Source organism: Abramis brama (assembly GCF_963993115.1).
Source record: "Abramis brama genome assembly, chromosome: 18".
Lineage (NCBI taxonomy): Eukaryota > Metazoa > Chordata > Actinopteri > Cypriniformes > Leuciscidae > Abramis > Abramis brama.
The window spans coordinates 33,233,072-33,245,664 of record NC_139980.1 but is presented as its reverse complement, the minus strand read 5'-3'; the positions used below and the strand labels follow the sequence as shown (position 1 = coordinate 33,245,664).

The 12,593-nt window shown below is 36.3% G+C and overlaps 1 protein-coding gene across 2 annotated transcripts in view; it reads right to left on the bottom strand.

Annotated features, from left to right (window-relative positions):
* Positions 1-12,593, bottom strand: part of fut8b (fucosyltransferase 8b (alpha (1,6) fucosyltransferase)) — a 100,670-nt gene that overhangs the window by 1,258 nt on the left and 86,819 nt on the right. For both annotated transcript variants that reach the window (XM_084090712.1, XM_084090713.1), the window contains 4 exons: positions 7,669-7,915; positions 4,215-4,391; positions 3,175-3,325; positions 1-1,718 (listed from right to left, as the gene is read on the bottom strand). The exon at positions 1-1,718 is cut by the window's left edge and continues 1,258 nt beyond it. In XM_084090712.1, the coding sequence (XP_083946838.1) occupies positions 1,389-1,718; positions 3,175-3,325; positions 4,215-4,391; positions 7,669-7,915 (905 nt within the window). In that variant the 3' untranslated portion in view covers positions 1-1,388. The remainder of the gene's footprint in view (positions 1,719-3,174; positions 3,326-4,214; positions 4,392-7,668; positions 7,916-12,593) is intronic.

The window sequence follows — 12,593 nt, the reverse complement described above, 5'->3', positions numbered from 1 at the left end:
AGGCTGGTGGAACAACAGGAACCTTATTATATTCTTAATATTCTGTGAAACAAAACAAATTAATGCTAAACATGTACTTTTCTGAAGCTGTACATGCCAAAATATTAATGTTGTAATGTATGTATCAATTGTAATTATTATTATTTTGCCCAAGTCACACTTTACATAACAATACTTATGAATCTCTAATGAGATCACTTTTAAACCTGTGTTCATTTGTAAAATTGCCAAATGATTCGGGGATCAGTAACAATGAGTCATTTGACAACAATAGGTAAATTGTTAAGTTACCTTAACAACTATTTAATAATTCCTTTTTTATATATAAAGTTCTCTAAAGCCGTTTCCTTTCATTTCAGGCACCGCTCTGGATGCACAATAAATAAAGCACAAATAGTTTGTGTGAACACACACATAAATGCACATGTACAGACTTAAGACAGATCGAGAACGTAAGAGCGCAGCGTGACGATGAAAAAATGAGAAACACAATTTCAAGAAAATGTCCAGATCATATTTCACCACTAAATCAAATGAAAGAAATAAGAAATTACATTTTCTCTGCAATTTGAATAATATACTGACTGTTTGTGACTAAACAATCAGGATAAATAAAAGACTAATACTACCATACTGTGAAAATAATTGAAATAATATATTTTCATTATATGCTTATTATATATAAATGTTCATAAATTATAAATAAATAAATAAATACTAAATAAATAAATACTTTTAAAATTAATTATAAATACATTTCAACTCCCAATTTGCATTGCTTTAATGTCTCGGAAAGTTTTGAGTTTGTAATTCATTCTCATTTAATAAATAGCATAACAAATACTAAAATAATGTGAAAATAAAAAATAAACCTATTTTTCATAATGGTAAGTTATAAATGGTGAATAAATTAAACAAATACGTTATAAATAAACATACACATTATAAATGCCAAAAAAACAAAAATAATATAATTTGAGGTATTATTTTCATATAGGCTTAATTTTCTTAATGTAATAAATAAATAAATAAGTTCTTACTTTTTCTGTTGATTTTGTGGATGAAATGTGACCTAAACATATTCCTGACATCCTCTGTGAGATTCACTCCAGTTTGAGTTTGAGGACAGAGAAAGTGGCAAAGAAGGCAAGAGAATATTAAAAAAAAGAAAATATTATAATAAAAAAAACAAATGTTTGAATCGTTTGCTTCTGCTGATCTGAGAGCCGTTTCGAAGGCTCTTGATGTCCACATCAGTCTAGGAGATCCTTATGCAATTTATACAAACCTCAGTCAGGTTGGAATAAAAGTTACATCCATCCGGCGATCCTCGGCATGGCGAGTTCGTTCCTCCGTCCTCGTGTTGGTGATCATTAATCTCTGTTGTTCTATAAGCTCAGCAGCTTGTCTGCCTCGGGGTAAGTGGGATACTTCACCGTCTCCACCTTCTCCTTCACTTTATAGGACGGGTAGAGGCCGGTGCGTCCCAGTTTGCGGTTGACCCCTTTGGAGAACCCGTCCCAGTGGTTTCCGGCCACTCCGATGACGTCCCCGGGCTCCAGCGGGATGTCCTCCGGCGTGCGGGCCTGGTGTGGGTAGATGGCCATTTGATTGTGTGCGTTCTGTCCACCGAAGTAGTAGATGTCGTCCAAAGAGCGGAAGAAAGCGGAGGCGTCCGGGTGAAGAGTCTGCATGATCTCATAAGCCACACGGCACACCTGACACACACACACACACACACACACACACACACACACACAACAAAGGCGGAACAATGTTGGACATGGTGAAACGGTGTTTATTAATGTTAGTTAAAAAATACGGTTACACTTTGCAATAAGGTTCATTAGTTAACGTGAACAAAGAATGAACAATACTTCTACAGCATTTATTACTCTTAGTTAATATTCATTTCAACATTTACTAATACATTATCAAAATCAAATGTATTTGTTAACATTAGTTAATGCACTGTGAACTAACATGAACAAACAATTAACAGTTGTATTTTCATTAACTAACATTAACAAATACAGTAACAAATGTATTGCTCATTGTTAGTTCATGTTAGTTAATAAATTAACTAATAATAACTAATGAAACTTATTGTAAAGTGTTAACAAAAATAATCTGCTCATGTCAGCTCAGGTCCATTAAATAATATTTACAGATACAACTGAATGAAATTTACATTCACTAAGATTAATAAATGCTTTACAAGTATGTTTCATGTTAACTAATGTATGAAAAAAAAAATGATATGAAAAAAATAATTTTCAACCCTCATTCTGACCCTCTGGTCTGAAATGACTTGTTTATAAGGCGCTGCTCCTTTAAGGCTTGCCAGTAAACGGCCACTGGTATGATTGGCTAACGTCATTTCATAGGAACCAGTATCAACGCCCCGTTGCTGTTGCGCATGAGTGAGTGTTTTGAAAACATTCATAAAAAAACATCATTTACAGACAAAATAATCTGTAGTCAAATGTTCTGAACTAACATATAATCCTCCGACACGATCCATTAAAATAAACCATCCACTTGTTTCCGCCGCTGGAATCCTTGTGAAGTCTCTACAGAAATGAGCAAATGATCTGTTTAAACTGGACGTTCAAAGCGAATGTTCTTTCACTCTTCCATTTGTCCTGTTGTCAACAGACTCAAGCCTGTGTAGCGCGTCAGAAACTGAACTCGCGTCTCTATACTGTCCTCAGTGTAGACAGCGTCAGGGATTATAATGGCTTCTGTTTGATTTGACGTGACGTTCTCGTCCGGGTCAGGCAAGTGCCAGCCATTAAGCGACTGGACGCCAGTGGGCGGGGCCTATGGTGCGATGATGTACAACTATTCGTCAATGATTGGCACTGGAGGCATGCATATGCAAATGTATTTGCCCATGTGACGTCACAGATCCCGAAATATCAAAACGAGCCATTTTTGGAGCTTGATTATAAATCCTGTTTATAATGAGGAGGAAGTTTTAAGATATGAAACTTACAGGATGATATTTAATGGTATAAAGACCTCTTATATGTCCAAAGATCAAGGCAAAGTTGATTTCCCATGACCTCTTTAATGTTAACAAATGAAACCTTATTGTAAAGTGTTACCAGTAAAACAAACAACTGGTGGTTTAAGGATAACAAGAGTTTTTGTACGCCGTGGTCTATGTACCTGTGAGGAGAAGGTGCAAACCAGGAAGTCAGTCTGGGACAGGAAGTGGATGTCCAGGATGACGCCTCGGAGGGAATTCTCTGTGTATCGGTTGTGTAAACTTGCCGACCAAGAGATGGAGTTGTCACTGATGAACTCATAGTCGGCGTACCTGAAAAACACATTTAAAATATAAAAAATACATTTCAATATTAGATGAGGCCAATTTAGGATGTGACCATTAACTAATTAAAGGGTTCTGATACACTAAACAATATTTTAACAACTTGTGTTGCACATCATTGAAGACAATGTTAGCATCTGTAATTTTAAATATAGGAGAAAAATTTGGATTTTTGTTTTGTTTCTTTTTTCCATCTTCCAGGTTTAAAATGAACATTTTGAATGATGAAATAGTGCAAAACATATTTAGAATATTGATGACTCATCAAATATATATGTTTCCATTATATAACTATATGAAAAATGTAACAATTGTAATTATACATTTTCATTTATATATGGTTACAAATTAAATAAATTCCAAACAAATACATTATGAATAAATAAATTATTAACTTACATTTTCAAACTGGAAGATGAAAATAGTGCATAATACATTTAGAATACTGATGACTCATCAAATATATATGTTTTCATTATATAACTATACATAAAATGTAAAAATTGTAATTATAAATTTGCATTTATATATGGTTACAAATAAAATAATATAAATACCAAACAAATGCATTATACATAAATAAATGATAAGCTATAATTACATTTAAATTTAAAGTAATTTATAAAGTGAAATATAAGCTCTCGCAGGAAATGTGTGTATTTGTATAATGTAATGTGAGTTTATAAAAACATGTAAAATATATATTTCTTAATTTTTCTGCATGCAATGATGAACTGCAGCGTTTATTTGTAGAAACCTTCAATGCTTTTAACTCAGTGAGAGCGAAGTAAAAAGCTGTTTTTTGTGTGTTGTCTGTCTCTCTTTCTCTGCACTTTTGTAGCATTTGTCAAAATCCCCTTCAGGACTCATAACTCACTTGGTTTTTGCTTCCTGTAACAGCGAGGGGTCGTCGGTGGCCAAATACACTCGTTTTTTATCCACGTGTCCCCGTTGGGCCATGTACTGGAACTGTTCCTCCACGTGGACCATGTACTCCTCTATGGGGTGAAACGCGGCCTCCGTCCCGACTTTATCTGTCCGTCTGACATGGACACTGGAAGACAGAGACACTTTGAGTTGATTCAACTGGATTTATCTGCTTCTGTTTAGAAACAATTGGGACTATCCCTTCATTTGTCATCAGAGAGGTTTGTAGTGGCCATGTCGATTTTGCTAATCTGAGGCTAATCTAATTTTGCTAATCTAACACTTCATAATAACGTTCAGTTGTAAGTCATTTATAAGTGGTTAGTTAATGATGAACTAATAATTTACAAAACATTCATAAATGATTAGCAAGTGATATGCTAACATTTTATGTATGTTTTGTAAATTCCGTTACAAGTCATTTACAAGTGATTAATAAATGATTAACTAATCATTTACAAAACATGACTATGCGTTTCATAAATGTTTAATAAATGATATTTTTTTGTGAATGTTTTGTAAATGATTAGTTCATCATTAACTAACCACTTATAAATGACTTACAACTGAACGTTATTATTAAGTGTTACCGCAAATCCTATTTTTTTACTTGTAGCTTTTATAGTAGAACTGCAGTAGCAAAGCCAAGATCACTGCTTTGATTCCCAGAGAAAACAAGAACTGATCAAATGCACACCTTGAATGCAATGTAAGACAATTTGGATAAAAGCATCTGCCAAATGCATGAATGTCAAAACTGTTTGAGCTACTTATGTAGTCTTAACCATGAAAACATGTAAATTAATGTCATTTTTAATGATCTATATCACATATTATTAGGGGTGTGACGAGACGCTTACTCCACGAGACGAGACGAGACACGAGATTGGGTTCACGAGAACGAGACAAGACGAGATTTTTACACAATTTTTAAGAAATCCTCAATGATGAAATATATGAATGGAAAATAGTCTTTTATTCAACTGAAAATCACAAAATGCAAAACAATTTATGTGCATTTTGAAATCAACTTGTACTGAATGTTATTTTACTTCTATTTTAATGAATTCTATGCAGTAAAGGACATGCAAACACTGCAAAATGTTTTGCTATAAACTCTACTTCTCCCTGTACGATTTCACATGAGAAATCTAACTCCTTTCCACAAATCGAACATAAAAAAATAAAACAGTATAAATAAAATAAATATAAATAACTGAAATAACACTTTAAGTGCAAACAGTAAGTGTGTATCCATAATCAAAGTACTGCTCTCTCAAAACTACAAGTTCAAACAGAAACAATTTTTTTCTTCAAGCATGAAAAAGAGATAAATTAACTAAGATAAGCCTAAGATTATGGTCATGTTCTTTTTCAAGAATATAAGCATGTCGACGATTTCTGGCAGCAGTTGAGACCTTTGGGCAGTAACTAGGGCTGCACGATATGAGGAAAAGCTGCGATGTGCGATAACATTGTTTAATATTGCGATGTCGATATGACTTTAAGCTATAGGCCCTACTGTTCCCATGTATTAGTGCTTTAATAGGTTCTTTGCGCGATAGGTCAAATGTTTATTACCTGCCTGGTTCAGATTACACTATTTTAGCGCGATTTTGGCACGATCCGTTTCGTGGAGACTCGTAAAGGACAACGGGCGTCGGGACGCAAGATTCGATCGTTTCATTTCGTATAGTGTGTCATAGTGGGCGACAACGCGTCTGTGATGCTTCACGACATCACGACAGAAAGACTAGCATGTTTAATTTTAACGGTCCTCCACGACGGGTTGAGTGTGAGCGAGAGTGAGTGAGAGTGCGGTTACAGTGAGTGTGCGTGCGAGTGAGCGTGTGTGTGTGTGCGCGCGAGTGAGTGAGTGAGCGAGGGACAGTGAGTGTGTGTGTGTGCGGAGTGTGTGTGTGATTGGCCCGGCACACAAATGATTTAAAAGTGGCAGGGGCATCTTCAATACAAATTTCACCCTCACGCTCCATCACGCTTACATCACAACAACTCACGAGACAAAGTTTTTTTTTTTTTTTTTTTTTTTTTTTTACTCACGAGACAAAGTTTCACCTCGACGAGAAATCTCGTCGCGTTTTAATCTCGCGAGATCTCGTAACACGAGATCTCGTCACACCCCTACATATTATGCAATGCAACCAAAGCAACACGGCAAAAAATGATGATCATCCTCACTTTTAGTCTTGTTTTCTAGTACATGTATATTTAAACATTCTTAAATCAAAATGCATTTACTTGTGAAGCAAAATGACTTAGGATATTATTTTTATCTAAATAAATGTATTCATCTGCCAGTGGGGTCAGAAAAATTCCCTTAAAATGAAGTTTATTTCTCTGACTTTATTTGCAATTTTTTTTCTTGTTTGAGCTTAAAGTCACATAATTTTTATTTTATTTTCAGAAATCAAGACTTACAATCTTTAGTCACTGTGAAACTCAAGTACATCATGTATCTTGATTTAAGAATGTTTCAATATTTGTACTAGAAAACAAAACAAAAATACTGATGAAGAACATAATTTTTTCAGTGAAAAATATATATAAATAAATAAATATATGAAGACTTCAGATGCAAAAACCTCTAAGTGCCATCTGAAATTTTCTTCTGGAATGATCATTTTTTATCAAGCTTGTATGTTTATGTTCAGTTATTTCACTTTAATGGCAATGAAAATGACCTATTAATTGTAATTAAAGTGAAATTACTGAACCTAAATATATGAGCTTGATAAAAACGATCATTTTAGAAGAAAATTTCAGATGGCACTTAGAGGTTTTTGCACTTGAAGTCTTCATATATATATATATATATATATAATTTGCCAGGTAAGTCTGAAAGTCTGCTCATTTATCAGTGAAAGTAAGTACTAGCACAGCATCAACAAACACATGATTTGAAGAACAACACACTATGCTTCACATATTTTTAATAAAAGAAATGCATTAAAATTAAACTGACAGACTGACAGGAACATTTTCCCGAAACAGGAGCATCTGAATGTACCAAACTCATTAGTATTTGTCTATCTCTCTCTTTTCATCTGATCTCTATGCTTCATTGTAGATTTACTTTATTATATTATTTGGGTTATTATATTTCACAGCGCTGTCATGAGAGAATGATGCTTCCTATGGGGCCGCAATCATTCAGTTCTCAGTTATTCTCATTAATTTAATCATGATCGTGAGTCATGTTCATTGTCATTATCATGTGTGTCATCTTTATCTCGCAGTGTTTTATCAGTGTAACACCCACCCAGACGCGTCTGCCACGGGCACAGATAAAACACACACACACACACACACAGATGGAAAGAAATGCGAGAAGACAAATAAAAGGATTATCTGATAGACTGAGAGAAGATGAGAGATATACCGACCCAATAATAGGGTGTTTAAAGCCCAGTTTGACACACGTTTCTTGGATCTCCTTCTCCAGCCAGGCCTGAGGACGGACCAGGTACTTGACGAACTGAGACACCCACCAGACGGACGGGTCACCATGCAGACGCTGCAGTCGGGGAGCAAGGTCTTCTGGGATAGCGAGCGGGAGGTACGGGGGTCTGGGGTGAAGACTGTCGACAATGGGCAGCTCCACCACCTGGACGTCCTGGTCATGAGCCTCACCTGTGCAGAAACAAGCATTTTAAAGTTTAAAGTCGGCATGAAACAGAAGTTGCGATGGTCTTTTCTTCCCTGTTGTGATGTATACACGTGAAACATGAATTGTCTCCTCCTAGTCCAGATCTTAAACTCATTGATAGTCTTTGTGATGTGCTGGAGGAGACTTTACAGAGAGCTGGACTCTTGCATTGACAATACAAGATCTGGACCAAAAATGTATGAACCTCTTGATGGAAATAAATATTGTGATGTTAAGAGGTGCATCAATTTTTGGTCCAGATCTTGTATTGTCAATGCAAGAGTCCAGCTCTCTGTAAAGTCTCCTCCAGCACATCACAAAGACTATCAATGAGTTTAAGATCTGGACTCAGAGGAGCCGATTCATGTGTGAAAATGATTCTTCATTCTCTCTCACAACCATTCCTTCACAATCTGAGTCTGATGAATCTTGACAATGTCCTCCTGGAATATGGTCATGATGTGTCTTCATACATGGGTGTTTAAGAAATTAAAAGCTACACACTCCATCAGTTAGGGTTAGAAGAACTGTTGCCAAACATATAACATGATAGAAACATAATAATCAATGCAATAATGATCCAATCATAGACTCTTAAGCATTTGCCTGTTTAAATCCAAACAGCGTTGTATATATAATACACTATATCGTAATTATTTGTGATTGTCAATTGTTAGAACTATGGTAGAAAGTGTTTGGTACTACCATAGTTTGCTATGGGATAGTCCTACACTGGAGGCTCACGCGGCACTGAGATTCTAGAGGAAATTCGTAGGCAGTTGATGAGCATTGAGTCTATTCAATAATGCAACACTTTGGCTTTATTCCAAACCTTTTCTACTGTCAGTGAGCTTCAGGCATCCAAACCCACACACAAATACAGACGGCGGATGATTTTATCCAAAGTGACTTGCATTGCATTGAAGTTGTGCATTTTCTCAGTTCATGGCGTCTAGGGCCTCTAACTCGCACTGGGCCTTTGCATTAAGATGTTTTAATTAACTCTTTCCCCGCCAATGAAGGACATTTACGGCTTTCAGTGTTATCACTGTTATATGGTAGGGGGCGCTATTACACATCTTCTGAAAGAGTACTGAATCTCCTGATCAAAACACAGGCAAAGAAGAAGCAGAATCATATGCATAAGTAAAATAATGCGATTGTCAATATTAAACAGCATATAAATCAAAACTGCCTGATGTTACTGAATGAAATGTCGACCCAGGACGAGCTGTGAAGCTTTGAGGGTGTTGATGGACTCGATCTACTCCATCTGTGTTTTGATGATCTGGATGTAGTCTTTGACAAAAACAGGATTTTCTCAGCTTTTTGCTCAAAATGTTGCTATTTTTATGAAACTTGCCCACATTCAAGTGTTAAATAAAATAAAATAATGCATTAAGCTAGAATAAAACATTTTTTTGGTTTAAAAGCAGAGGCAGTTCTTTTTTTTATGTATTGCATATTCATATATGCATACAACTAAATATTCTGGGGGCCATGAAACTTTTGTGAAAATGATCAAAAATGCTGGCGGTGGCTGGCAACGTTTTTTGAACTCTTGGAAAACAGCACGCAAATCATATATGCTCCACTTTTATGCGACCTTTATGGTCATTTTCAGAACTCAACAGAGTCTGTCCGCATCTACTTTCATTTTTACAGAAAATAGCAGAAATAAAATACATTTTGAAACGACATGAGCTAGCTGGGTGAAACAATAAATGCTGGGAGAAATGCTTCATTTTTAATTGGATGGAGCCTTTTTTTTCCTATCAAAAATGTTCCTTTGTTGAATAAAATACTGAGCTAATCACAATGCATTCCGGGATTGCAGAAACATGCAACGCTGCCAACATGGCCAAAACAAAGCTTTTATTTGCCTACTGCATTGCCAATGATGCTTTCAAGGTAGGAGCTCAATAGAATTTGAAAGAGAGCCGCGGCATTAGCATCGAGTAGCTCAACCTGGCACCGCTCACTCAACCCATCTATCATGATTTCAAGATGCATGCAAATGTTCGATACAAACAACAAACCATCTTTTAAAGCACAACCGATTCACAATGCATCTAGCGGAGGTAAAAACAAAGAAAACATCCAATTTGCATGAGAAATCTCATGTTTTTTTTAACAAGAGCGCAGCAGCCACACCTGAAGACAATCGCTCACTCCTATCAGCATCTGTCTGCATGCACCTGTGCGCTCCGAACAACACCAACGCTGCTCTAAATGAGGAACAATACAGCCGAAAACATGCTTTTGCGCTCAGCTCTTCTGCCATGTGATAAAGTTCATTAGCCAGTAACTGTAGGCTGTTTATGGTAGACAAATGTAGTAACTTGGAGCATTTTGAGCATTGTATTCTCTAGCATAACCTAGAGTTTACCGCATTTCAGTGGATTTTCATCAGCTAACCGTAAAGAATTAACGCTCGACCTGTCACAGGTTTTCATAAATGTTTGATGCATATGTCTCCTGGTAGCGTTTAACTGCATTAAAGCGTTGCATGGTTTATGTGGTTGCCGTGCAGATACAAAGTCACCCCTGAGAAATAAAGACTGATTAGATTTAATGGTGCAGTTTGTGTTAGACGGGGCAAAGGAAGGACAAGAGCGCGAGAGGACGGCCGAGGGAGGAAACCAGAGACTTTGATCTGAAGAAATATTCCCAAGTGTTCCAGAGGCGAGTTTCTTCAAAAGTCGCCAAGGTGACCCATTTCAGTGCTCCTGCACACACACACACACACACTCGTTCTCCCTCGTGCTGGAATGACTGGCGCTGGTCTCGGGGCAGAAGTCTGGACACGTCAGATTAAGCAGGTCACTTACCCGGAGTCCTTTCACAAACACCCTCCAGAGAAACAGAGAGAGACAAAGAGACACAGGCCAGAAGAAAGAGCCAGAGACGCAGGAGCTGTGGATGTTTATTCGGTAGATAATAAATAAATAGTTGTTAAAGGGACAGCTCACAAAATTAAAAATCATTTGCTCACCCTAGCCTGGAACATGCTGCTCTTTTCAATTCAATGAAAGTGAAGGGATAGACGCTGTCAAGCTCCAAAAATACATACAAAAATGATAAAGAGGACCTGTTATGCTCTTTCACAAAGTCTTGATTTTGTTTTTGGGCTCGACTAGGATAAGATTTCATGCTTAAAACATAATTTTTCCCATATTCTCCATTTTTTGCAGCTCGTCTCTTCCCAGTCTGTCAGTAACGCTCTGTTTAGTTCCTAAATGTGAACATGTGAACAAAAACATAATAGGTCCCTTTTAATAATAGTCAATATGCCTTGAGTCAGAATATTTGTTTTCTATAGTCTTCTCAAGCCACAAGCCCAAAACTCATTATTCCCAGCACAAATTTTATTTGCGGTTGGACACAAATGAACCCTATGAAGCCTACTGTTATCATATTTGATATGCACATTTCTAAGGCCTCAAAATGATCAAAACTTTGCACACAATCTACTACATGCCTTCTGTCGTCTATTTATCTAGAATAATTGCGCAAACGTCCATCTTCAGCTTGTGCTTGACGTGTCTTTTTGCTGTGTTAAACCTCTAATTTTTATAAAGTAAACTTTTGAATAATTATATCATTAGTAATACTTCAAAACGCACATTTACTGGACTGAAGCAACTTTGGATTATAAAAATCATGTTAAAATATGATCCATCAGGCTTTTGAGGAACATTTATTTGTTCATCTCTCAATCATAATTCTATTGCATCATATAAAAACACAACACAATAAACTACAGAGCTACTAAGCATTTAAATATCTCCTTGCAATTTATTAGCAGATATAGAGTGACAACTGATATTTACATGCATTTTATGTCTGCTAAACTGTTATAAAGATCTCATTGATTTACATTACAAGCATAAGAAGAATCTTACTTTTTGGAACTATACATTACATCTAAATTGCATATTTTTGCATTTAATTTGCATTTCATATGTTTGGCTTTACAGGGTCAGAAATATGGTATATTCCTCGCATAAAGTTAACAAATGACCTAATGTGGACAGCTTTTATGCGCCTCATTTTTGGGACTCGACAGATTCATTTTCACTTTCAATTGACAGAAATTGAAAATTCAGTTTTACTGAACATTCTGTTAAACATTTAAGTTTAAAACGAGGGCGAGTAAATCAAAGTTGAAGAATGAAGTTTGTGTGAACTTTCTTGTTTCACGTGTTATACATTTACATATTTGGCAGACGCTTTTATCCAAAGCGACTTGCATTGCATTTACATTCATATCAGTTCTCGCTTTCCCTGGGAACCGAACCCATGACCTTAGCGTTGCAAGCACCAACACTTTACTGTTTGAGCTACAGGAAAGCTTTCTGTACTGTCGCAACGTTATTAGACGAATGAAATCGTTCTGATTAGCCTACAAGAAGTTGAACTGAGTTTAGAAACACACAAACCGCAAATGAGCCGAAGCAGAACGCGTTGGATGGAAACAGCAGCTTTGTTTTAATAGATTGTCAAAAAACAAGTTACAGCGGCTCTGCTAATTATGACCGTTAGCTGAACACGGCTTTGACGTTCCAACCACAAACCAACTGACAACTAGCTCATTAAAACTCTCCCTAACAATTACACAACAACAACAGCGGCCCGCCGGCTGTTTCACGGCCTTTCCAT